At 42.4% G+C, this 27,504-nt stretch overlaps 1 protein-coding gene across 1 annotated transcript; it reads right to left on the bottom strand.

Annotated features, from left to right (window-relative positions):
* Positions 1 to 310: 310 nt before the first annotated feature.
* On the bottom strand, positions 311 to 27,504 carry LOC116323944 (aggrecan core protein-like). The gene is made up of 20 exons (XM_039614283.1): positions 27,435 to 27,504; positions 22,638 to 22,729; positions 22,410 to 22,501; positions 21,754 to 22,045; positions 21,412 to 21,586; positions 19,850 to 19,977; positions 19,464 to 19,757; positions 17,604 to 17,906; positions 17,313 to 17,487; positions 17,109 to 17,236; positions 16,730 to 17,023; positions 16,419 to 16,517; positions 14,937 to 16,337; positions 9,398 to 9,475; positions 8,453 to 8,566; positions 6,022 to 6,180; positions 5,860 to 5,942; positions 3,287 to 3,431; positions 2,350 to 2,532; positions 311 to 2,277 (listed from the first exon to the last, which is right to left on the bottom strand). The coding sequence occupies exons 2-20, from the start codon at positions 22,720 to 22,722 to the stop codon at positions 2,210 to 2,212; spliced, it is 4,296 nt and encodes a 1,431-aa protein (XP_039470217.1). The 5' UTR covers positions 22,723 to 22,729; positions 27,435 to 27,504; the 3' UTR covers positions 311 to 2,209.

Here is a 27,504-nt window from a genome sequence, read left to right as displayed (position 1 = left end):
TATGATGATTTACTGCAAATATTATTGTATTTACAGCAGACAGAAGTGTGTGTGTGTGCATGTGTGTGTGTGTGTGTGTGTGTCTGTCTGTGTGTGTGTGTGTGTGTGTGTGTGTGTGTCTGTGTGTCTGTGTGTCTGTCTGTGTGTCTGTCTGTCTGTCTGTCTGTGTGTCTGTGTGTGTGTGTCTGTCTGTCTGTCTGTGTGTGTGTGTGTGTGTGTGTGTGTGTGTGTGTGTGTGTGTATTCCTGAGTCAATATACAACAATAACACAGTACATCTGAAGCATTCTTTATAGTTTTTTAGTCTTTTTTAATCAAACCAACAACACTGTCATATAGACAACAATAGAAACTATAGAGTAGAATCTTTTTTACTGAATAAAATGCATCTATGTCAGAAACATGCACAGCTTTGAAGGTGAATTGTTGCTCTTTGGTTTATGTTTTTTAAAGAGGCACAGCCTCCGTGTACAGCATCAGTGACATAAAACAAGTGTATGAATGAATGCAGTCAAAGTTGGGAAATAAAGAAACTGTAATGTCTGCAGCAAAGAGCCCCTGTGGTCCCATAAGGTGACATTTTACTACAGTGTGTCCCAGTTTATCTGTGACAACAGAAACATGAGTTCCCCATCTGTGTGTCTGCATGACTAAAAGCTTTGACTCGCTGACATGAGTGCATTACTGGAATGCATAGGCGTACCTAATAAAGTGGCTGCTAAATGTATTTAGCATGATGAGAGAACTGTGCCAGAATGATCAAGAAACACCAAACACACAATGAACTCTTTGGCACAGAAGAAGAACTCTGCAGACATGACTCCACACAAACAGATCCTGTGTTTGCACAGAAACATGGCCTCTGACGGGCTCCGTGCGTTTCATCTGACGTTACAGGCATGAAACAGGAAACAGGTTCGTTGTTGTAGCTCCACTGAGAAGCTATGCGCTGCACAGCTCGTGGCAGATGATTAATGCCTGAACATAGAAGAGAACACTAAAACCAGCCTGCGTGACAAACTGATGGCTTTGGGCACAACATACTTAAGAAATAAAGCTTGAGCTGAGCAGAAGCTCGTGTGTGCTGCTAATGCTGCTGTTGTCTTGGACTATAGTTACTGGCCCAGTAATGAAGCATATTGGACCGTTGGCTGTTTGCTTTTGTTCACTTTAAATTATTCCTTCTTGTGTTTTTTTCACCTGTCTCATCCACTGGATTTAGCTCGGCCACGCTTCATGTCCATAAGGCCGTTCTGCTCACACAGTAATATTGAGATTTCATACAAAATGTCAATAATACACAAGTACTGAATTCTTCTTTACTGAATCTTCTTTCTATGCAGTAAGCAAATATAATATTCATATTAAGTAATATAGATTTTTGGCTAGTTCTTGCATAACATGGATCGCCACAGTAGTTGAATGAACCTCTCAGCTGTATACCAACAATAAAATCACAGATAAATTCACAATATTACTGATTTATTTAATGAGAACTAGTGAGAACCATTGTGACTTTATGTCCTCAGTTTGTTACAAAGTCAGACTTTGGTAAACTAAGCTTATCCTGTTCAGGGATTATGTGACACTCGGAAAAACAACCCCAGGTCTTTGCAGTCTAAATGAAACCACCTTGGATCATTTATGCCCAAACATGACCCAAAGGTCCAAATGACTGAACTCATATATCTTCATGTGTGCGGCCTGTTAGGGATCTCTCAGCTTTAGAGCTGTCTTACATGCTCATGCATTTTAATTGTAAGTGCACTACTTACACTACTGTGTAAATCTTCAACTGAACCTCAGCTGAATTTGAAAATGAAGGAATAACCTTGAACCTTGAACCTGCAGGAGAAGTATCTCCGGCATGCCACATACACCCAAACGTAGACTTTTTGGTGCCTGGCTTCATGAATCATGTTAACATGATTCCTGCACCAGCGTCGTCTCTATGGTAACATCTACTGCAGACTAAGGTGAACCAGACTGAACGTATCTGTGAATCAGTGTCCCAGCAATACTAAACAAAAATATGTTACACACAATAACCATTAACAACTAGAACAATAAAATAAGGATAGGAGCGACAGGGAAAAAATCACATTACCATGGTGTAGCCACTCCCATGTGGGCGTTCCAGAAAAAATAGAAAATTCATTTTTGTGTCCCATTAATGTTCTTTTGAAATAATAAATTGCTATTTTTACTCCTTAGTGATGCCGGCTGTTGCGTTCTGGACTCCTGAGGCTCCTCCTCTGTGCTCTCCTTTGACTTTTCACTGAAAAACCAAACAAAGACTTGTTATTAGAAATGACACTTCTCAGTACGAGTCTATACAGAGCATGCTCACCATCAGTGCATTTCACTTGGGGCTTTTCCCACTGTCCGTCTGGTTGACATCGCACTAGCGGTAGATGGCGCTGTCTAAATCCTGGATTGCACCGATAACGAATGATGGAGCCGACGGGGTACACCACCCTCTTTTTGCCAAACATGCAAGCATTGGACACCTCCGGCGGGGCACCACAGGACACTGAAGGTAGAACCAGAGGACATCATATCAAACAATGTGCTTCCTGCATTACGTATTTTAGGTAAAAAGCTAAAACATTGCTGCTCCGAGTCGAGTTTGTTTTTGCAGACCAACAGCCAAAATCCAACAGGTTTGTTTTGTTAGGGTTAGGACTCTTTCACAGAGCCCAGTATGAGTCACACTGTAGGAAGCTTTAGCCAGTCTAATGCAAAGAGATAAACCTGCTCCACCAATGAATGAGTCAAAACCACTGGACATATATATCCACCATTCAGATGTTTGCCTTGTATTGATAACCAGACCAAACATCTTTTAACTGCTGTTTCTATGACAACAAAGGGCATATTTACATACATGTAGCTAAGATGTGTTTTAGGTTCAGACTTCACTAATGACCATTTCCAACTGAGAAGCTTGAAGGTTTGAATCTCTACACCAGCAAGTAGAAGAAGTGACACAAAAGAGCCAATCAGGAGAAAGTTCCCATTAATGGAGGGCGACCCTGAAGGATGAGGAGCTAACACTGCTAATTTTAGTAAATGCATGAACCGAGAGACCCTTTAAATGGTCAGTGCAAAATAAATAACGATTTCTAAAGCTACTTTAGAATAGTCTAAGTATAAATATATAAATATAAATGTATACATTTATACATGTATAAATATAAGAGGTCAGTTTAAAAGGTGACATTGTCGGGTGCTGTGAGTCTGCCAGTGTGTGGTGGAGCTCCAAAGGTTTTGCTGAGCCAGCCTACCTGAGCCTTTCTTGCAGGTGAAGGGCAGATGATAGCTACAGGGTACATCGTTCCACTGGCCGTCAGAATGCCAGATCATCACCACACAATCTTCTTCAGAGTTCACGTAGTTGTCCGGCTGGTTCGGCCTCCAGTTCTCGTATTGCTGAAGAGACGAGAGCAAACAGGTAAACCTCAGAGTGTAAACGGGACCCTCCAACTTCACCAGTTGTCCTGTATGTCATCTTGTACTGCTAAATTAGATTTTATTGTTTTGTCTTTTTAAAAACTTTTCTCAACAGCAAAAAGCTCAAAAAATAATAGAAGCATTCATCAATGAAAATGTTTCCACACATGAAGTCGAATTAGACTAAAAAGCATAAACAGCAAATTGTCTTTGAATGGAATCGCTTCATGCTCACAGCTGTTACACACCCTGAAAATGCACGCATGTAAACATGCTGCCCTGATACACACAACAACAACTTAACTGCTTGTTGTGAGTAAAGCTGAATATTTAAATCACTTTGTGATTCTCCTTACAAATATACACAACAATACATAGAAAGATTAAACACACACAGTCTTTGTCCTGATAAGATGTAGCTCTCCTTGATGGCAGGGTTTGACTGAGACATGAACACATGTGACCAAATCACCTGACTTGCTGTGACCTTAATCGAGTGCACTGAATCATATCTGTTATTAATCTCTGTCTCTCTTCCACAGCATGTCTTTATCCTGTTTTCCTTCTCTCACCCCAACCGGTCGCAGCAGATGGCCCCGCCCCTCCCTGAGCCTGGTTCTGCCGGAGGTTTCTTCCTGTTAAAAGGGAGTTTTTCCTTCCCACTGTCGCCAAAGTGCTTGCTCATAGGGGTTCATGTTGGGTTTTTCTCTGTATGTATTATTGTAGGGTCTACCTTACAATATAAAGCACCTTGAGGCGACTGTTGTTGTGATTTGGCGCTATATAAATAAAAGTAAATTGAATTGAATAGTGAAGAAAACAAAGTCAAGCTTCGATTACTGTCGGCCGTCTTCTGTCCGGCTTCCTGCATGAATGCAGTGCTGCTTTCAGTCTCAGCACCTGACTCTAAAGCTGCTTGTTGTGTTTGTTTGCGTGTGTGTTACTGCACCTGTTTGGTATTTTTATGTCTCTGAATAAACCCACTGGAGCTGCGGTGGGTGGAGTGGTGCAGCAGCAGTGATAGTGTTTAAGTGGAGCAGGTGGAGCAGGGCTATTCTGGTACTAGTTTTTAGAATGACATTGCATTTACAGTCTCACCTGCTCGTACCAGCATTTATACGAAGGGGAAATGGAGCAGCACTTTTCATCACAACAGCTGGCAGAGACACACGAGCAGACCAAACGTTTACATGCATGGTGAGCTTTGGTTCACATCTACAGAAGGTCAAAGGTCCAGTGGGACAGGAGTGTCAGCCGGGAGCGCAACTTTGTGCTCATTTGCAGTCTTTGTGTTTTGTATGTGCACCTTCATGGTCATTCTGTGTCCAGCTTTCAGTTTGTGGCTCTTTTGATGCTTTCTGAGGTCATTCTGTGCATGTTTAAAGTTATTTTCTCTGTGTTTATCTTTGTGATTAGTTTTTGTTTCTTTTAAACTTTATTTTGTTTTTTACGAGTCTTTGTGTTCTCTGTGCAGTTGTTCGGCATAGCCTGATGTTTGTCTCTGAGTTTGCTGTGTCATTGTGGTCGTTTCCTTTCTTTGTAAAGAAACAGCTGGAGAAATATTTTGCAACTGATCAGGTTACCCAGCAGACATGACTGGGTATAAAACGAGCATCTTAGAGAGGCAGAGGTTTTCACCAGAGGTTCATCGATCTGCAAAAAACACTTTCAAATAATATTCCTCAACATAAAATTGCAAAGACTTTGAATCATCTATAGTACATAATATCAAATAATAATATCATATAATACAAGTGTCAAAAAAACTGATGCTCAGATTGTAAAGATTGAAGTCGGATTAGATACTCGTGTGCAACAGTATCAATTCCAACAGTGCCGTCCTCGCCACTTCTTAGATGACACACAGCTTACATTCACATTCACAACATTGAACAACACTGAGAAATTCTCAGAGGTCAGTAAAGGTCGCGTTTCAGCAACATTTAAGTGCAGAACAGCTATTAGAAAAATAAGACGAGGCCACCTAATCAGTTTGAACAGGCGCCACAGGCACACTGATGTTAAAGCAACGTACGCTCCCACTTGCATATTTCAGCAAGACGTAGTCTGCACTGACTACAACAGAGTCCGGGGTGAACTAGCCTGCCTGCACTCCAGACCTAACAACATTTGCTGCACCATGAAACAAAAATTACAAAAAAGACAACCGAGGAATGTTGAGCATCTAGAATCTTTTATCAGACAAGAACGGGACAAAATCTTCTCCCGAGAAACAAAATGCGACCGGTCACCACAGCTCCCAGATGTTTACAAACAGATGTTCAAAGAGGAGAGATGTTGCTGCTCAAAATTGTACGTTTCCTTAGTTCAAGCACTGATAGATTTTTGTTATGACCCAGTGTTCCCTTATCACCGAGTGAAGCTCCAGTCCAACACGTCCACTCACCAGAGGAGTGCCGTCAGTCCACTGGAAGTCATTCTCTACGGTCTTGTCATTCAGCCCGATCCACTGGTAGTCTTGTGCATTTGCTGTGGAGACCAAACAAAGTGAAGAGGACTTGATTCTCTCTCTGCTCCCGTCTCTCACACACATCCAATAAATACTCACCGTTGACAAAGTGCTGCTCTTCTGGGGAGATGATGCTGACCAGGTGGGCGTTGTGATCGCGGCAGCACTGCTCCGCTGTCACCCACGCCTCTCTCTCGGTGAAGTGTCGGTAGCAGTTCCCCTGAAACTTAGTCCAGCCGTCTTCACACAGCTGCTCCTCTGCGGCCGAAACAGCAAAGAATGAGCACTGTGAGACCGCTCGCTTACTTCAGCGCATTTCTGAATGCAACGCGCCTTTTTCAGGGCTCAGAGGTTTAGATATGAAGTGTGCATTAAAGCTTGTTACTCATCCACAACTACAAACCAGCGTGCTAAGTAAAGTACGCCATCTTCTCTTCACTTTGTTGATTTTTGCTCTGGGCTGTTGATGTTGTGAGTCAGTGAGAAGCACAGTTTGCCCTGAGTGGGTTTGCTGTTGTGTACAGTTTAGACAAAGGGCAGCGTTTCCATCCTGACCTACAAAACAAACAACTCTTTACGGAGAGGAAAATCAGGCGTAACGTCCTGCTGGCTAGTAGGGCCTGCCCAATGTCCACCTTTCAGTTTACTGTAGCATTCAAAGACTTCATTCATTCACTCCGTAGCTCTGTTCTGTTCATTTTCATTCATGGGCCACTTCAAACAAATCACACAAAACACACACATTTTTCCATTTATTCCTGTTTAGCTGTATACTAGCAGACAACTCTGGATTTATCTGAGACATCCAACCCTGAGATGCTTTGCCTGTCCACATACAACATGTCTTTAATAATGTAAATTATTTCTGTAATTAAGAAAAAACTGGCAATGTTGGATTTGGGCCTAAAAATCTCAGGAACGTTTCTAAGCAATTCTTTACACTGGATTTATTCTACTGGCCTCCAGTAACACCGTGAAAAACCCTTTTTGGTCAGCATGTGTCCTGTAATCTGCACATTAAATCAATCTGTGGACCTGATTTTACTCATCTGTGCAACGCTGCTAAAATTAGAACCAGCGCGTCTCACAGAGATGCACAGAAACTAGTCCCTGCACAGGCTGGGCTGTGGAAAGTCCTCGTTTTCAGGCGGAAGAGCCTTCAGTTGAACCAAAACGCTGCCGGGATTAAAAAGAGATCCTATATTTTTAGTTTCTATTCAGAGGTCCCAGTTAAAAGAAGAACTTGAATGAATGATCAGACCCAATCATACGATCAGTCAAACTAGCCCAACAGAGCACTTCGCTCTCACACTGCGGGTTGACTTCCTGGGGTGTTTGAAAGTAAACTGGGAGGCAGAGCCTTCAGCTCTAAGGAACCAGCTCCCAGTTTGGATTGGAGACAGTTCTGCACACAACCAGTGCGTTGGTCTAGTTTTTATTCTCACCCCAACGTGCCTGCTGTCTCACTCCTCTGAGTTTGAACTACACGTGCTGCTGTCTTCAGCTTTGTTTTGGTTAGTCTAGTTTACCAAAGCTGGCTTAAAGCCTGAAATCGCAGTGTAGTTTATTTTTAATCATTTTAATCATTTCTAATTTAAATGTTAATAAACTTAGGGACTCTAATAGAGACAGACAAACTTTCATTATTAATAAAGCTCAGTTAGGGCTGGACCTGGTGAACAGGAGCCATCTTTTAGCTATCCTGCTACAGGACTTCCCATGATGCACTGATCACTTCTTTAATATTCAACTCTTTTCATTTCTCATGCATTTATATGTAGCCGTTTACTCTGACGTGGACTCTCCTGGAGTTTGCATGCTGTCCATTTTTTTTGTTCCTCTGTTTTCCTCAATTCCCCCCAAACAGTCGCAGCAGATGGCCCCGCCCTCCCCAAGCCTGGTTCTGTTTGAGGTTTCTTCCTGTTTAAAGGGAGTTTTTCCTCCCTCTGTCCCCAAGCACTTGCTTGTAAGAGACCGCCTGGTTGTTGGGGTCGTTTCTGAAATATTGTCAGGTCTATGGTCGGTTCTTTCCCTTATACCTTACAAGTATCTTGAGATGACTGTTGTTGTGAGCTGGAACTATGTAGACAATGTAAGTGAATAACTGAATAAAATTATAATAATAATTCACACCAAAGATCTGCAGGCATGAGTGAGGACTGAAGTTTATGAAGGTCTAAAGAATATTTTTCTGCATATCCCATTTCTGTACATTAAGAGGCTCTGTAACACGTTCACTGTTTCTCTGGCTCACCTGGATGACTGCTGCTGTAAAATGAAGTTTAGTAAATGTTTTCAGCAGTAAAACCACTAAACCATTACTCCCACTCTCACAGAACACAGGCTCCCATTGCAAACCAGGAACATCACAGATACATGCCATGAGCCACCACGGCTCCTCATGACCGTCTCCTCACACCGCCACAACAACTAATACTGCCATCTGCTGGTGATGTTTAGCATCTCTCGTTCTCTTGCTTCAGTTGTTTTTCAGGTTGTTAGTATTTTTTAGCTGAAGCTGATCTCATACCGATCTCACAGCGCTCCCCTCCGTAGCTGGGCAGGCATAAGCATTTGAAAGAGTCTACAGTCTCCACACAGGTGGCTCCATTGGCACAAGGGTCGGAACGGCACACATCTACCTCTGCAAAAAAGGGGGGCGGGTAACACTACTGTTACAGCGAGGTGTGGGGACGGGAGGCGGATCAGCAGGGTGGGGAACAATACCATGCAATGCAACTTCAGATTAGACTTACTGCACATAGAATCACCATCCATGCTCCTTTGTTAACAATCTGAGCTCTCTCAGGTTAGCATGTGAGAATGATATTGACATATATTTATACTGAAATATGCACCAAAATATCCGATTGTTGCAAAGGAACGCCTAATGATTCTAGTCCCTGCAGTAAGTTTATCTTTGAATCCTTTGCTAGTTGCAGCAGAAAATCACCATTTAACTCCCAGCAGGATGAAAGCAGCCATGTGATGGCACATACGTTGCAGCAGTTAGATTTAGCATGCATGCATGAGCAGAGGAGGCGTGCTGGCATGGCAGACCAAAAACAACACACAGGCTGAAGAAGACACTTGTGATAAACACGAGACACAGACGCAGTAAATCCTCAGAGCAGAGATGATGCACATTTAACAAACGGCCGAACATGAACATCTGTCACACAAACACAAAGACCCAGAGCTCGACACAGAGAGACAACAAACCAAAGCAAAAATACAGTCAGGACACAACAGCAGAGAAGGAAAACAGAGACTGAGTCTGCTTCATGAACACTGACTACAGTCACAACAGGTTAAATGTTTATCTGGAAATAAACCTTCAGATAACAGGCTGATTAATGCACAGACTGCAGACCAACAACAACATAACGCATGCAGACAACAAACAGAGAAATGTTTCAGGCAGTTAACAGGTACTGAACCAAGCTGCTGTCAGAGAAGGAAATGAGAAACTTACCGTCACAGAAGGCAAAGCCGTTCTCTGCAGTGCATGAAGCATCGCCACAGGGGTTCGGTTCACATGCGCCAACATGTCCTTAAAAACAATGCACACTGATTCACACAACACATCCTCCATGAATGACACGCACCAGCATAACTTAGAAAGACACAAGAGGCTTTGGCTTTAGCCATCTCAAATATCTCTAAGACGGCAAAGACTGTGAGATGACCACAGCTGTAGCGTTAAACCCAAATCCTCACACTCACATGGATACATGTTTGTTTGTTTCTAACTTCTACTAACTTAAGCTGTTTTAAGTTTCTGAACTTTGTGTGTTTGAATGAGTTGAATTATACAGTTCAACTGCTTAAAGGTATAAGTGTGACGAATTCTCAATATAGGAACAGAAAATCAAAGCAGAAACCAAACCGGAGCAGGGCACGCAAAATCGCTAGCCCGACGTCCCGGGGCTAGCGATTTTTCCACTCGGGCTACCAAAATCTATCTCTGCCCTGCCCGTCGGGCTATCATAGGAAGGACAAATATATGTCAATGCTTTTGCATTCTTTCGGAAATGTAGCTGAGTAATTATGTCATTGGCATCGGTGAGCCACTGTCACTATGTGACATATTGAAATCGCGTTTGAATTTGTGCTTGTTTTTTGCTTTCACTTTGCAATCGCGCGAACTGTGTATAGAGAGCGGCAGCACTGATTGGTGAGTGACGATCATTTGCGCACCAATTCCTCTGACATCGTCTTATCAATCGTTAGCTTACTGTGCAAACATGACAAGTGAAATCTCCCACAGCAAGCTTAAACATGTGAGAGGTTGATCGCGCAGAGAATCGCTCAGCGTTATGTGAGTGCATGTGTAAAAGCAGCAGGATATATATTTTAGTTCTGCTGAGCCAAATAAAACAAGTCAGGGTGAAGAAGTGACAGCCAAAGAAAAGCTTGCCACAAAACGGAAAAGTTACGACAAATCAGACTATGAGGCAAAAAGAAAGCTCAGCTTTATGGTTTCATGGACAAAAGAATTTCTGTGGCTGCAATATGACGAGCTAAATAACCAGGGGTCCACATAAGTGGTCCGCAGGTGCGCATTCGCTGTCAAAATAAAAAACGCGCACCAGATAAGAAGTTGCAACGCGCGTTTGCGTACATAAGATTTTCTGGAGGAGGACAGACATTTGTTTAGAACTCTTAAAGATGTCGAAGAAGCTCCTTTAAGCAATTACTTTGGTGGTCAAAGGAGTTTGCAAAGAAAAGCGTCTGGACTTCTTTGAGTTGCTTGAAGACGTTTCACAAGCGCATGGCACAACATAGAAGAGCCACCTCCACAGGACAAGACTCAGCAGTCCATCTGCATCTTAAGGATAAAGGTCACTCTTTCGAGGATGCCAATGTTCACATATTGGACAGAGAGGACAGATGGTTTGAAAGAGGAGTGAAAGAGGCCATCTATGTCCACTGTGAGCGACCATCTTTGAACAGAGGCGGTGGTTTACGACACCAACTGTCTGCCATCTATAATCCAGTTTTGAGTTCCCTCCCCAGACGCCTTAACGCCCACTCACATCCTGGGCCATCTGACCTCAGGAATTCACATGACAAGGTGGGGCCAGGTTTCACAATGAGCTCACCCGAAACCCTGGCTGATTAGGTCCCACACCCGCTTTCACACCTTGGCGCATGTGATTAGAGGATCACCAGGGGGTCCTTTGTCCCTCTTTGGGGGGAAACTCCCACTGGGTTTAAATCTGGGACTCTCGGCCATTTGACCTTAGAACTGAAGAAGCTTCTCGGATGAGAGGTGAAACGTCTTCAAGCAACTCAAAGAAGTCCAGACGCTTTTCTTTGCAAACTCCTTTGACTACGATGACCTGGATGACTGAGAACCTTCACAGACAATTACTTTGGTGTTCCTCCACCTCCAAAGAAATGTCAGAAGGAGTCCGAACCACAAAAGAAGCGCGTATTCTCGGAAAAGTGGTTGCAGGAAGCGAGCTGGCCTCAAACAAATGATGAACGCACAGAGATGTGGTGCAGAATGTGCGCGTCTTTTATTTTGACAGCGAATGCGCACCTGCGGACCACTTATGTGCACCCCTGTAAATAACATAATGTTCTGCCGGGTGTGTTGTTGGTTTCCCTCGATTTCTGAGTCGACAAGCGCCTTTGTTACTGGGACCAGTAATTTTAAGAAAGACCCCCATTAGAACCCATGAGAAATACAAGAAATGCATTATTGCTCAGTCTGCAAATAACATACTAAAAATCAACCTGAAAAATCTGTTTAGAACAGCGTACTGTGTTGCAAAGAGTGAACTACCATTGGCAAAATTTAGCAGTCTTTGCAAACTTCAAAAAGCAAATGGCCTCGATCTTGGTTCCACTTGCCTCTTACCCTTGACTTCAGTGGAAATTTCAAATTCAGGATCTGACACAGACTGATTCATGTTCTACACAGTTCTTACAAGTTCATAGAAATTTCTGTTCAATTAGATCCAAGTATTTGAGTTGATGATTGTAATTTTTATACAATGTTGTAATTTGTGTTTCAACAATTTTATAATTAATGTTTTGTTTCCGTTACAATATTATACTTTAAATTTAATATTGTAACGGAAACAAAACAGGAAACAAAACATAAAAAAATTGCTCCCTTTTTTATTCGGGCTACTTAAATTTATTTTGGGCTACCAAAAACTGAAGAGTCCCTGCCCGAAGGGCTACCAGGCATTTTGAAATTTTGCGAGCCCTGCGGAGCATATTTACCAAGAGTTTAAAACAAAACACAACACAAAAATTCTTCTACTGGAATTAATATGAGCACCAGAAAATTTAAATTAAAATAATAAAAAACACAAACTGGGAACAAAACACAACCTAATGCTAATAAAAACTGAGAGCTCAAGAATAATAAACACTCAATAAACCAGATCACAAAAGTCAAAAAACAGTCGAAAACAAAATAGAAAAGAGATCCATGGAGGCAAAATAACAAATGAGACAAGATGAAGAAAATATAGATAAAAAATTATTTAAAACACCAACTGACTAGATTTCAAAAGTAACAGCAAAACAGACCAAATGTTCATTGTGATGTTTTACTGGAGTGGAAAAAGGGTGAAGGATGCAGCACATGCAAGTATACTGTGTAGAAAAAGAAAGAAAGAAAGACGTAGATTAAGAAGCAGAGGAAGCATGTTGTTTCAACTGTTTCTGTATTTTTTAAACTATATTTATTCAAAGCTTCTCTGTGACACCACGAGTGCAGTGATTGGTTGGGCTTACGACTTATCTTGTCAGCACAGTTAGGCTGAAATGTAAACATTGAGTCTGTGCTGGCATTGAAATTTTGCAAGACACAAGTAATGTAGATCCTGCACAAGTTTCTAAAAGACAACAACAAATTAACATAAAGTGTACTTGTGAAGTTATTATTTTAAGGCAGGCTCTCTTAAGACTAAATTTTTTGTCACGGTCCTGGGTCAGTGTTGACCCAGCATTTTGAGTTTCTTATATTTTGGTTTATTTTTGCATTATGGATTATTTTCTGATGTTCTAGTGCTTTGTTTATTATTATTATTATCATTATAGATCTGTTTCAATTATTCTTGGTGAGGGATCAGTTCTTAGGGTTTTGGGTTCTCATGTTTATTGCAGTTTCTGTTCAGTGTCTAGTCTGTGTCTCAGTGTCGTGTCTGCATCTTTGTTTAGTGGTTTCTTGTTTCTTGTTTTATTCTGAAAGTCTTTGTCTTATGTTAGTGTGTGCAGCTTTGCTCCCCCTGTCTCGTTAGCCCTGATCTCTCCCAGTTGTGTCTCCCTCCTGTTGCCCATTCCCTGATTACCACCCTGTGTATATAAGCCCTGTGTTTTCCCGTGCTCTGTGTCGTACCCTCAGTATTATGCCTGTGTGTTTCAGTTCTCTGTTGCCAGTAGTCTTTGTTCAGTTCATGTTTTGTCTTCTCCAGCAATAAAGCTGAGGTTTTGAGCTACAAATCCGTGTTTGAGTCCTGCACTTGGATCCACATCTCCACCTGCCCGCACACAGAGCCCTGGCATTTTTATTGTTTTTTATTGTGCATTGATAAGCTGACCCTCAGTGATACCTGTCATGGGTGAAAACCCAGCAATAACCAGAGTTTCACTCATTTAGCGGTTGTTAGAGGCAGCAAGGATTTGGGTTTGCTATGTGATCACCAGCCAGTCTCTAGACCTTTATGACTTTTTAAAAGTAAAACTAAACACACACGACCAGCTGCTGCATGTACAGGGATAAAGGGATTCATAACTTACTTTTCCATCAGTCACTAAACTAAGAATAAAACCTTGAGGGTCACTAAAATCACTTCTGTTTCTGATTTTCTTGATTTAGTCTGGGTTAAACAGTTTCAGTGCACTCACTGCCTGTAACACTGGCTGTGCAATATATCAAGCTGCGAGTCGGCTCACATTCAGTTGTAGGAAAGTAAAAGAAATAAGACTTTATCACAGGTTTGGTAAATGTTCTGTTCTCACGTATACATGGGCTTTTTTCTCTACCTGAGCCCTTTAACCTGATGTTCCCAGACTCAGAAGACCATGGATGCATAGCTCCACGTCGAGTATCTGTAGAGCGGGAATCATACCACTGACGTTCTGATTGGTAGAAGACCAACTATACCTCCTGATCCATAAGACTTTAATATAAACAGTTTTTGATCATTTATTTTTTGCTGTCTTTAAACTTTGTATCTGTTTGTAACACACTTCAACATTTAACTGTTTCTATTCTTGACATTTAATGTCTGTGTTCATTTTTCTTTGCACAGTTTGAATGTTAGAAGAAGATCATGGCTTGGTGTGCTGAACTTGCACAGGTATCAACAACATTTATGCCAGATGGTTCCCACTCACAGGGTCTCCTCAAAGCCTCAGGCCTACTGTGTGGATGCTTCTGCAGCCCTGCCTTACTTGGGTTTTTTTTAGTGTGCTTTAGTGTGGCGTTAAATAAAGTTTATTATTATTATTACTACTTTGTTCACTGCACAAGTTAATCATTCATGGAAAACAGTTTCCAGGGTAAGACAGTCGTTCCTGTAGTTTGACATCAAATCGAAGAAGTCGGTAGGTGAGAATGACTTATTCTACGCGGACAGAGTAAGTAACGTGCTGCTAACAGTAAGTAGCAGCTAGCTTGGCACACGCTAACTTTTTCAGGTAACAATCATTCAAATCTGATGCACAGCTTACTTTTTATTGCTGTTGAATGATTTGATGTTTTGAATCCCACCAAGTAAAAGCAAGAATAAAGTTAACCCTCTGTTTCAGGAACTACAATAAAGCAACAGTTTCCTCTCAAAGGTGCAGCTAGCACATCAACACACCACCACCACCAAAAGACACCTGGTGGTTATGGTTATAGTGACACCCTTAAAACTAATGAACTGAACGTTTTAATTGGCATAAACAGCTACAGAGTACTTCATGTTGAGTCACTATCAAAGACATGATATTTTAAATCCAGAGCAGAAAATATAAGTTGTGTCAAGAATATGTTTACTAACCTTCAACAGGGCCTGATGTCTGAACAGAGCGTGGCGCAACTGTAATGGGAGGTGCAGCTAGTCCTGCCGGGACAACCGCAGGGACCAGAATTACAGGGACATCATCGGGGGTCTCTGGCACGTCATTAGGGTCCTCCTGTGGTCCTGTGGTGCTCTCTGTCACACGGCACTCAATGATGGGATAGGCCACTAGCAGATGTCTCGAAGGGTCTTCTGAAAAAGTCATGCTGGCAGCAGATGAGTGAGAGTCTCCACTCCCAGGGTAAGAGCCACTGTCACTACTACTTCCTCCTCCACTGTACTCCAAAGGCCCCTTACCAAGCTTCGAAAACAGCGTGCCTGAGCCCTCTGGTGATGTGTTTTCAGATACCTTTGTCATTACATCCTCAGACAGGAAGGTAACACTGCCTCCTTCTCCACTTGTAGAGGACTCGTATCCAGAAAGTCCTGATCCAGACAGAGAATGAAAACTTGAGCTTCCAAATCCAGACAGATATCCACCACTTCCCTCTGCAGAACTGTAGAGTAAAACCCCAGATGACGATGACCCTGTCACTTCAGTGAACCCTGAACCCACCAAAGTCACACCAGGGAAAAATTCAGAAAACCCTCCAGAGGCTGAGGCACTGAGGTCTCCACTGAGGTCTCCACTGAGGTCTCCACTGCAATCTCCATTAAGATCACAAATGAGAATGCCTGATCCTGAAAAGTCCCCAGAGCCACTGAAGAAGTCTCCACTAAGCTCACTGTATTTACTGGAGGTGGTTGCATCAATCAGTTTATCATCTATCAATAAGATCTGAGTGTCTCCACTCTCTGAAAGCTCTCCTGACTGTCCACTACCACTTCCAGAGGAAAATTTGGATGGTAAACTGCTAGAGCCAGAAAACTCCTGACTGGTGACGAAACCAGAGGACATTTCTGTGGAAGAACCACTTTCTGTAGAACTGAAGCCGGATCCAGACCAGGACGCATCCCCGCTACCACTCAGCACTCCAGATCCCACATCAGATGAAGGGAAAGTAAGGATCTCTGTGCTTCCCTCTCCAGCTTCTTGAGGTCCTCCAGAACCTGAGTCTTTGCCTGAAGGAGTGGAGTCAGTGCCTGAAAAAAGAATACTGATCGTGGACCCTTCTCCACTACCTGATCCAGAAACATCTGTACTGCTGGGACCTGATTCTCCGCTGGGTAGGTCCGCACTCGCACTGACAGCCAGGTCTCCAGAGCCAGAGGAAGGGAGGTCTCCAGAAGCAGAGCCATCTCCAGAAGTAACCTTATCTCCAGATCCAGACGATTCTCCAGAGTGACCTCCAGATGTGTAATCTACTACAGAAGTTTCTGCTGAGCCTGAACCAGAGCCTGAAGTCTCTACATCGATGGGAGGAGATATGGAGGGAACAGCTGAAAACAGAAATTGAAAGTTAAGCTTGGAAACAAACGGTAATAAATGGGTAATCCAGTCAAGCTCTGAAGGACACTCACCAGGTCGTAACAAATGGGTAGCTGATGTCAGATTTAGTAGAGCCTCCTCAATTTCTGTGACGTTCAGTCCAGTTTCATTTGCAATAAGCTGAATGTCAGCTGTGAAAATTAGGCAATGTAAGTAAATGATGATCATGGTGGTTAAGAGTCAAGTATAAGGTATAAATCGTCAATGATAAGAAGCCCTGTTTGAGAGAAAGACAAATTAATTTTCTGTCCCCTGGTTGCCAAAATTGGGAGAATAGTTTTAAAAAGCAAATGTGTAGTTAGACCTCAGAGGGTTAATGAATTATAGAGACATTCAGAATTACCTCTGAAACAGTAAGCATCAAATCTGGCATCAAGTTCAGGATAGCCAGTCTGGTTGGGGTGATTGTACACAGTGTGCACTCCTATTTTCCCCGCTCCGCACTCCGCACGTGGATTGTTGATGGGATAACGCACACTGCGATCTAGTAGCCAGCCTGCACGGCACTTGTCAAAGCCCATTTTCCAGGCAGCATAGAGATGTCCTGTGGAGGCCGCTGTGGCGTTCTGCTCTTGACAGCTACAAACAGCCTCACTGTAAGTGAAACCTTCAGCTGATCCAATGTGGAAAACCTCTCCTGTGGAACGGAGGACAGTGAATAAAGAAAATCTATACAATATTACAAAGTCATAACTGCAACTTTAGAGAAAGGTTTTTATCACCTTTGAGCCCGTCAGTGTAGCAATACACATCGTATCTCTCGTGTGCTGGCCTCAGACCGTAGGATCGAACCCCGGGTCGATCTCCCAGATCTCCAACACAGCCTTCTTGAGGGTAAACGATAGGATACCTACATGAGAGCACACAACTATAAAACCTGGGTTAAAACAGAAATCTCTTCACTTTCTGTGAAAATCCAGATTTACCTTACAGTCTGATCCAGTAGCCAACCTGCGTCACACTGCTGGTATCCAGCTTCATACGCTGCCTGCAGCTGCTGCGGCGTGGCAATTGAGCCTCCAACACTCTGGCAGGCTTGTTGGGCCTCGACAAAAGTGAAGGCGTAGCGGCCAGCAGCTGAACGGTAATGGAAGACCATGCCTGTAGAGGGATCAGGAGAGACTACTGTGGGCTGGAATCCTGGAACGTCATTATTAGGGAATCTCTGTGGTCCTTCTTCAGTTATTATAGCATGCATCAGCGGCTCATTTACTGACCGGTTGGAGGTATCACAAAGCCTTTGTGTAGCTCCCTGCCAACATCTGGCTGTGCTGTGGCTGACTCTATCAGATCAGTGACGGACTCGGTGATGTTTGGCGGCTCAGCCAGAGGCAGGTCGGTGGGGCTTTCTGTGTAGGTGAAGTCCACGTTAGTAGGCATCATAGTCTCCACCTCTCCGGCGGCCTCACTCTCTGTCGTCGTGCTCCTGAAGAACACCTGTGGGGTCTGCGTCACTGTGGTGACTCTCAGCACACCACTGCCGTCCTCTGTCATGCCTGAACCGTCTTCATCAGTCGACTCTGAAGGTGACAGAGAAGATGACGTCCAAAGGTGAGTTCTTCAAAGAATCTTCTGGAGGAGCTGGTTTGAGCAAGCCACCTATAAGCCATAAGGCTAACGCATTAGCCTGGGAATCTGCCCTGGAGCCGTTTACCCAGTCTAACCCACTCACAGTATTCAATGATACACATGTCATTGAAAAACTTACAATATGGTGTATTATTTATATAAAATCCCAAAATGTCATGGGGTCAAAGTGTCACATGTAGGACTGGGCACCAAATATCAGCTGATAACTAATGCATGACTTCATACATTAGCTGTTTGGCTTCTGCATTCTGAGTGCACTATATGGACAAAACCACTGGGTTACCTACACTCAGAGATGGGCAGTAATCCAATTACTTTTTTCAAGTAATGAGTAAAGTAAGGGATTACTATTGCAAAAAAGGTAATTAGATTACTGTTACTTTCCTGTAAGCACTCTGTATTACTGCGTTACTAAACCGTGATTTTGTTTGTGAGAGTGTCTCATGACCGTGACGTCCGAGCGTGCGTCGTCCGTGGTAACAGACGTGTGCAGATCAACAGTGGATAACATGGAGTGATGGAGAGAGTCCGACCATGCAGCGTTTAAAGCGTGGAAGTAATCACATTACTTTGAGTTTGATTCCGTAAAAAGTGACAGCAACATTAGCGTCCACTGTTCACTCTGCGTGGGAAGAAAACTTCTTTCTACAGCGAAAAATTAAACTTCAAATCTGAGCGAGCAGCGAGCACGCCGCCACGGGAATGTGACACTCACAGACAAACCCCCGGATCCCCCCACTGACATGACCGCTGTGGGCAAACCTCCACCCGCCCCACTCCTGCTAAACAGCTGACAATAGATTTAAGAGCTGCTGAGTCTTTGAATTTATTTATTTTCTGCTGTGTTTTACTTGCATCTTTTTGAAAGAGTGTAAACACAAAACATGATTTTATTTTATATGCTGGAATATGCAGAACAGGTTTAAATGTTAAACATTTCTTCAAGTCAAAGACTGCTGATATAATTAAATGTTTGCTTGATGCATAAAGTTAAAAGATTAAAACTAATAAAACAATTTTTTCATTTGATTCACTTTTATATGATGCAGAAAAAGTAGAATTGGGCTGAAAGGTCTGTTGCTTTATTAACTAATTACGTTAGAACTATAGGAGCTGCTCAGTGAGGGAAACACTTGCCATGAAGCTCCCAGTGCAGTATTGACTGAATGAATAACGCCACAGTCACACATTTGGCTATGGCATTATTATGTCAGACCAGAGACCAGTCAGTGACCTTCTGACTGGCAAACTGGTAAACCCTCTTTACTTTTAGATTGCTACAATTGTTCATAGTTTGCAGATAAGATCTCGACTTGTCTGCAAGCAAGTGTAACCGCTCACCCTTCGAGTGGTTATATATACATATAGTATATGTAGGTTCTAGTAATATGCAACTGTTTCCTGCACATGTAAAATGTGGCAATACAAAGCAAAAACTAGTGAAAGTACAGATGCACACATGCGTGCTTTTATTGTCTGAGCGATACCTGTGTAACAGAAGGCGTCACAGCGAGACTCGGGAAGAGGATATCCTGTCTGGTTTGTGTGAAGATAAACAGTCCGTACCCCGATCAGCCCGCCTCCACACTGTGACCTACGAATGTTGATGGGATAGCGGACACTCCTGTCTGCGAGCCAGCCAGCGTTGCAGACATCCATCCCTCCTTGCCAGGCCAGGTACAGCTGACCTGTAGTGGCCAGCTGAGCACCCTTATGAGAGCACGCCAACGCAGCCTCAGAGAAGGTGAACTTCTCTGCAGTCGCAGTGTAGAAAACTCTGCCTGTCTCAGATAAAAGAGGTTTGTAAGAAAAATAAAGAATACAAATCATGAAAGGATGAGTTTAAAATGCATTAAAGGTCATTGCAGTGTACCTGTCATCTTCTCAGCGAAGCAGTAAACATCATAAGTCTCATTGAGATCCCTCACGCCGTAGGTCCTGACTCCAGGCAGTTCTACTTTGTCACCGTAACAGTTCATACGAGGACTCTGGATTGGGTACCTGTGGTTAAACAAAGTAATGTGAAGAAGAATTTGTGACTTAAAATGAAATAACAAATGTCTTTCACTGAAAACTAAACTCACCTTTGCTGCTGTACAGAAATTGAACAAGAGCACATTATTATCTGCTCACATTAGCTTTGTCCTTTCAGAACACAATTCATTGATTTCACGTTTTTCCTTAAATCCACAGTAAAGTGTTTTAAAAAAACATTTCAAAGAAGTTGAGAGCAGACAGAAAAATATGTCTATTTTAAGAAAACTCCCAGTGGGACATTTTATGACGAATTTTATTAACTGGTAAACATGACTAAGAAAGAAAGGAGAGGCTTGGTGCTTCATAAGTGGGAATGGGAAGAGCGTCCTCACTCTGAAAAGACTATGAGTAAATAAACAATTAAATAATATTTCTCAATAAACTATTAGTAATTTGAGTATATCATAATCTGCTGTGAATTAAGATTACAGTAGGCTCACCTGTCCCTAGCCTCCTCCTCAGTCACACCAACCCTCCGCATCTCCTCCTCCTGCCGGCCCATATTCCACATCTTTTATCCGATATATCCGCTATGCCTCCTCTGCAAATGTTCAAACTATCTCAGCCCCGTCTCTCTAACTTTGCCTCGGTCCAATCAGGAGTGAGAACAGCTCTATATTGGCAAAAGTATTCATTCATCTGCCTTCCCACACATATGAACTCGAGTGACATCCTGTTCTTAATCCATAGGGTTTAATGTGATGTTGGCCCTCCCTTTGCACCTATAACACATCAAACTCTTCTGGAGAGGAAAGAGAGTGTTTATGGAAACTTATGACCATTCTTCCAGAAGCACATTTGTGAGTTCGGACACTGATGTTGGACAAGAAGGCCTGGCTTGCGATCTCTGTTCTAATTTATCCCAAAGTTGTTCTATCAGGTTAAGCTCAGGACTCTGTGCAGGCCAGTCAAGTATTTCCACACCAACAGTCATCCATGTCTTTATGGACCTTGGTTTGTGCACTGCTGCGCAGTCATGTTGGAGCGGGAAGGAACCATCCCCAAAAACTCCAAAATGTCTTGTTATGCTAAAGCATTAAGAGTTCCTTTGACTGGAACTACGGGGCCAACCCCAGGTCTTGAAAAACAGCCCTGCACCATAATTCCCACTCACCAAACTTTACCAGCTCTTAATCAACATTTTTTTGATTAAGATGCCAAATTACAGTTATTTACTGAACAGAAAAATGAGTTTTAGTCCTATGTTGTTCTGCTTGGTTAATTCTGACCTCAACGCGCTGGCTTAAACTTAAGTTTAAAAAGGAGAATTTAGCCTTTTTTCATTTTAGTTTTTGGCAGATTTCTCAAATATGTTTCTTTTCTTGCTTTTATGAAGGGCCATGTTATAAATTTTGGAAATAAAACTAGTGAGTAGTTGCTCCTTGGGTGGGTGCTGACCTGACTGTGTGATCAGAGAGCCAGCCAGCGTCACACTGGTGAAAACCGTCATCGTACGCTGCTTGGAGCTGTTCAGGTGAAGCCATTACTGCACTATTCTGGGTGCACGCTGCCTTCGCCTTTTCAAAGGTCAAACTGTAGCGTCCCATGATGGCCCTGTAGTGGAAGACAATACCTGGAGAGACAAAAAGTGGGATAACAGTAAGAAAGAGTGATGGTGCGATGTGACCAAAAAATCCATATAATTTTGGTCATTTTGTCAACACTATGAGATAAATGTTAGAAATGAAAAGAAAAGGTACCGACTCCAGCTGCCTCACAGACATCATGTGTCACTCATACCTTGAACCTGGACGTGCACGATGCTGTGGCTGTCCTCGATATCGTGCTGAACCTCACAGCGATACACTCCCGTGTCACTGGAACGCAGCTCGGATATCCTGATACTAGCGTCTGTCGGGGTCCCAGGATAAGCTACCAGCTGGACTCTGTCCTCGTAGTTCTCAGTGATACGCACTTTCCCCCCCCGGGCCACAATGATGGTTGTGACCTTTTCTTTAGTCACAAAGCTCCATTTGATCCGATGAGACAGGGGGGCAATGGTGGGAGCTCCAGGGTCATCAACAGTGTGATCCTACGTGAGAGGCGACATCATTTACAAACGTTTTCAGGGGTTTATAGACACAAACATACGTACATACATGTCAGATATTTAAAGTAATATGACAGGTTGTTACTCCAGCAAAGCTTCTGTTACTTTATTCACTCACTAAGCAGCTCTAAGCCCAAACGCTGCGTAGAAATGGTAACGTCAGGTCTGCTGAGATTACTGATGCTGTCCTGTTGCATTCTGTGTAGTGGTTAACACATGTGCCTGACACACTAAAGCCCAACAGATTCCTAACGCTAACGCAGACCAGAAACTAATGATGTCATGGTGGCTATGGCCTTCTTTTATATGGCACACAAAACAAATGTGTAGTTTGCAATTTACACACCTCAAAGTAGCACGGTAACAGCAGCGTTCCCCCCAGCAGAGGGCGCTGTGGACCCTCCAGGGGAATGATGACACTCAGTACATCCTCTGGGTCTGTGAAGGTCAGAGATGCACACAATGTAGAAAAACAACAACACACTCCAAGTGATGTGAAAATGTCGTTGGACTGCTACACGTCAGTGCTGACTGATGAGGACACTGGAGTGAAACTGGAAGCTGCACTTCTTACCCATATAGGACTGCTGCTCATAAACATCATATGTGGCTGAGATGACAGTCACATACAAAGCCATCAGCATCGTCCACCGGATCATATTAATCCTGAAAAATCAAAAAGGAAAATTAGCAGAAACACGATTATGACTCAAGCTCTTCATCACACTCGGACGCTGATGTTAAATGCTAATCCATTTTTCTTATGTCCTACCTTTAGAAGTGAATAAAGAGAACTTAATCTAAACTGTTGAAGAACAGGTCAATTAAAATGAGACCACAAAGGTATTATAAATCAGTTTCTTACCTCCTGCAGTGCATAGCCTGAGTGTGTAAAACCACGAATAAACCTGCACTCGGACAGCAAAGTGCTGTACTGAGATACTGTAGTACTACGAGGCTGCTTCTGATCATTTATTCAAATGATCACAGAAAGATTTCAGGTTCTTTCTCTCTGGTAAAGACTATACTTATCATAATAATTCAGTAATACTAAAACTTACACTGAAAATAATAAAATTACACTGAAACAAAAACTACTGCAGCTAATCTGAACTGATAATGGAAATTAAAACCCCCCAAATTTCATGTATAAATACAAAGCTGTAGTAAGTCGCTTAAGGTTGGGCGATATGTAAAATGTTTCCAACGGACAATTGTCAGTCCAGTAACCAATATATTTGCACAGGTGACTTTTTGATGGGCGGAGCAATGTAACCATGCAGGGACTGATTTGTGCGTTTAGAATTTATACGTTTTGTTTGGAGGGAACACTTTACCTTCTTTTCTTGTTTATTTCAGTATTAATAAAGCTACTTTTTGGATTATTCATTTATTTATTTGAGATGTGCCAAATCCCACAAGACTTAACTTTACTTCTGAGATTTTATGTTCGCTGGAAGAGACATTTTGATTTTTAACGTACATTTTGTTTAATTTTGTATTTGTTGTTTTGCCGAGTGTGTGAGAGAGACAAACGCTGGAACGGCCTGGAAACATGGTTATAGTGGAAAAAAGAAGCCGGTTTCTCTCTGTTTCCCTCCCCACCATTGTGGGGTTTTTATTAAATAAAATGATTGTTTTTTTCTGAACAGAGGCTGCTGCCGTTCTTTCTTTCTGTCATGAGTTTGAGTAAATCAATCGCAGCTGCCGCTAAAACAGCACTATAATTTTTTCCGTTGACTGCTTCTCTTAGCTTCAACCAACATTATTAGCAAACATGCTCATGGGCCAAATAAATAAATAAATGGCTCTTGTATAAATGATCAGCGAAAGGCTCAGCCTGTCGTTGGTAATCGATAAATTCATCCAGTCACCCAGCCTTAAACTGGCTCACATACAAATATACATTTGGTATTTTCTACTTTAATTATTTACTCTGTGCTTGATGTTTTCTACTGGTAAACTTTTGCTTTTGCCTTTTCGGAGGAAGTTGGTGAACAGTAGTAATATATGGGCAGTAACTGCACGATCTGATTGGATGTCCAAATTTAGCACAGAATTTCACATAATGCTTTTTTTTCTTTCTCTCTTTGAACCCCTAAAGCTGGAGGGTCGGTGTTGGGACTAAGTGACAGCTCATTAGCACTGAGTTTGTGTGAGTGGTGCTGGTGGCCAGCTCCACACTGCGTTCATTCAGCCGCTGTGGTAAGGTCCACTCCCACAGAGACTGGGCCCATAAGACCAGATCTGTTCCCCATGAAACCTGTGTTATGGCAGCTCTGACGACACCAGGGCTGTGTAAACAGCACAGTGTAGATTCCAGAGTCCGCCCTTTCCATCACGTCCTAACACTGCTCACATTCAGGCCGGAGACCGGAGTGAGACGTGATGGAGGGAGGCCAGTCAGAGCTTTGATCCTCACTTGGACAACAACTAAATTTATATATTTCTTTACATGAGGAAAAATTTTAATGTGATGCACCAGGTGTAAAAATGTCATGTTTGTTACAGGTGATGACTGTGTTGTTCAACCATGGGAGGAAATTAAGGTGTGAGATAGGATGGGCTGAACCCCAATACTGTGCTCTTCAGTGAATTAGCTGATGTTAAGTAATGTTCAAATATGGACTCAAAGTTCTGCTTCCAGGTATAGATGCATCTTAGATGGTTTGGCCCACTACCCAGCACTCTGCTTTACAAAGTCAACAAGGACACAGTTTAAAATCCTTTTTCTGATTACTTTTCTTTGACCTTAATGCTAAATGCTAATAGTAAAGACTGAAGCTTCAGACAGAACCAGTCCATGCTGAACTACAGCAAACAATAAAAAAAGGAAGAATTGATGAGTCTGATAATATTTTTGGTCTAAATGCTCTTTCACTTGCCTAAAAGCAAACACACTAAACTCTCAGAGTTAAAATCAAGGAGGCTGTTCTCACACTTATTACTGGGCACGCATGAAAAAGGTTTGAACATGTTGCACTGTGAAAAACAGAAACACCAGTAAGAGCTGAAGAGTCAGTGAACTTGTGCTACTTAATGCCAAAGTTCTTCTTCAGGCATCAAAAAAAGAGCTTTAAGAAAGTCTGCTTAAAGACGTACAGCCCAGGAGTAATAGAACGGGAGTAACAGAACAGGAGTAACAGAAGAGGAGTAATAGAACAGGAGTAACAGAAGAGGAGTAATAGAACGGGAGTAACAGAACAGGAGTAACAGAAGAGGAGTAATAGAACAGGAGTAACAGAACGGGAGTAACAGAACAGGAGTAACAGAACGGGAGTAACAGAACAGGAGTAATAGAACAGGAGTAACAGAACGGGAGTAACAGAACAGGAGTAACAGAAGAGGAGTAATAGAACAGGAGTAACAGAAGAGGAGTAATAGAACAGGAGTAACAGAACGGGAGTAACAGAACAGGAGTAACAGAAGAGGAGTAATAGAACAGGAGTAACAGAAGAGGAGTAATAGAACAGGAGTAACAGAACGGGAGTAACAGAACAGGAGTAACAGAACGGGAGTAACAGAACAGGAGTAACAGAACGGGAGTAACAGAACAGGAGTAACAGAACAGGAGTAATAGAACAGGAGTAACAGAACAGGAGTAATAGAACAGGAGTAACAGAACGGGAGTAACAGAACAGGAGTAATAGAACAGGAGTAATAGAACGGGAGTAACAGAACGGGAGTAACAGAACGGGAGTAACAGAACGGGAGTAACAGAACAGGAGTAATAGAACGGGAGTAACAGAACAGGAGTAATAGAACGGGAGTAATAGAACGGGAGTAACAGAACAGGAGTAACAGAACAGGAGTAACAGAACAGGAGTAAGAGAACGGGAGTAACAGAGCGGGAGTGCGGGGTAACAGAGCGAGAGTAACAGGCGGGAGTAACAGTCGGGAGTAACAGAACGGGAGTAACAGAACAGGAGTAACAGAACAGGAGTAACAGAACAGTAACTAAAGTTTAAGCGGGAGTCATTCGGGAGTAAGCGGGAGTAATAGAACGGGAGTTGTACAGTAATTTTAGTTTTAACAACAAGAACGGGAGTAACAGAATATAATAGAAGCAGGAGTTTTACGGGAGTAACTTCGGGAGTAGTTAACGGGAGTAACAGAACGGGAGTAACAGAACAGGAGTAATTTCGGGAGTAACAGAACAGGAGTAACAGAAGAGGAGTAATAGAACAGGAGTAACAGAACAGGAGTAACAGAACGGGAGTTTTTTTAATAGAACAGGAGTAACAGAACAGGGTAACAGAACAGGAGTAACAGAGCGGGAGTAACAGAACAGGAGTAACAGAACAGTAACAGAACGGGAGTAACAGAACAGGAGTAACAGAAGAGGAGTAAGAAGCGGGAGTAACAGAGCGGGAGTAACAGAGCGGGAGTATGTAACAGAACAGTAACAGAAAAGTTAGAACAGGAGTAACAGAACAGGAGTAACAGAACAGGAGTAATAGAACAGGAGTAACAGAACAGGAGTTAGAACGGGAGTAACAGAACGGGAGTAACAGAACGGGAGTAATAGAACGGGAGTAACAGAACGGGAGTAACAGAACAGGAGTAACAGAACAGGAGTAACAGAACAGGAGTAATAAAAGGCTGCAGAGGCCATGAATGACAGCTGAATCATACTGAAGGAAACGCATCACCAAAAAACAGCAGCACATAAAAAGAGCCTCAACCAACCCAGTGTTAGTGATGTCATCACTTGTTGTAAGCACACTTGTAGTTGTAACCAGATTTGTTGAAGCGTCGCTACATAGTTACAGCCACATCTTCATGTTTAGGAGGTTTTTCCACAATTACAATCATCAAAATGATCTATTTTCAGGTAGGAAACTATACTTCCTGAAACCTGCCACAGGCAAAAGTCCTGGAATAACCCCTGCCTGTCTTACACTGTGGACATAGCGATCTGTTACACTTTTGATTTGATTATAAACATCTGGTTATACTTGGCATAACATCTGGGGTGACCAAAAATTCTTATTTATGTTGATGATTTTGACATATTGATATTTCAAGCAAACGATACGTCAAACGATTTCTTTATTTCTGTAATTCTTTGCTAATAGTTGTAACATTCTGAGCTATTTATATTTGATGTTTAATGTGATCCAGAGATACTGTATCTTCCTTTAGTGATAAGAGAAAAGTCTATTTTCTCTAATTCTTACATGTAGATATCCATGTAAATGCCATGTAATGAAGACAACACTGAATATAAGTAAATAACACATATCTAATGTCACAGGTATAGTTTACGATGTAAAAACACAGAATTTGTTGTGAAAATAAGGTTTAATGAAAAGCCCCCAAATAATGTATATGCATGAGTAAGAGTATTGCAATAAAGCAAATTACTCACCTGTTGTAGAAACACTGGCACACCTGTGGCTGTTAAATCCTCCTTCACGGTGTGCTTCTTGAGCTCCAAG

This window comes from Oreochromis aureus, linkage group 1 (assembly GCF_013358895.1).
Source record: "Oreochromis aureus strain Israel breed Guangdong linkage group 1, ZZ_aureus, whole genome shotgun sequence".
NCBI classification, from domain to species: Eukaryota; Metazoa; Chordata; class Actinopteri; order Cichliformes; family Cichlidae; genus Oreochromis; species Oreochromis aureus.
The sequence above is the reverse complement of the archived record's forward strand: the minus strand, read 5'-3'. Positions and strand labels throughout refer to the sequence as shown.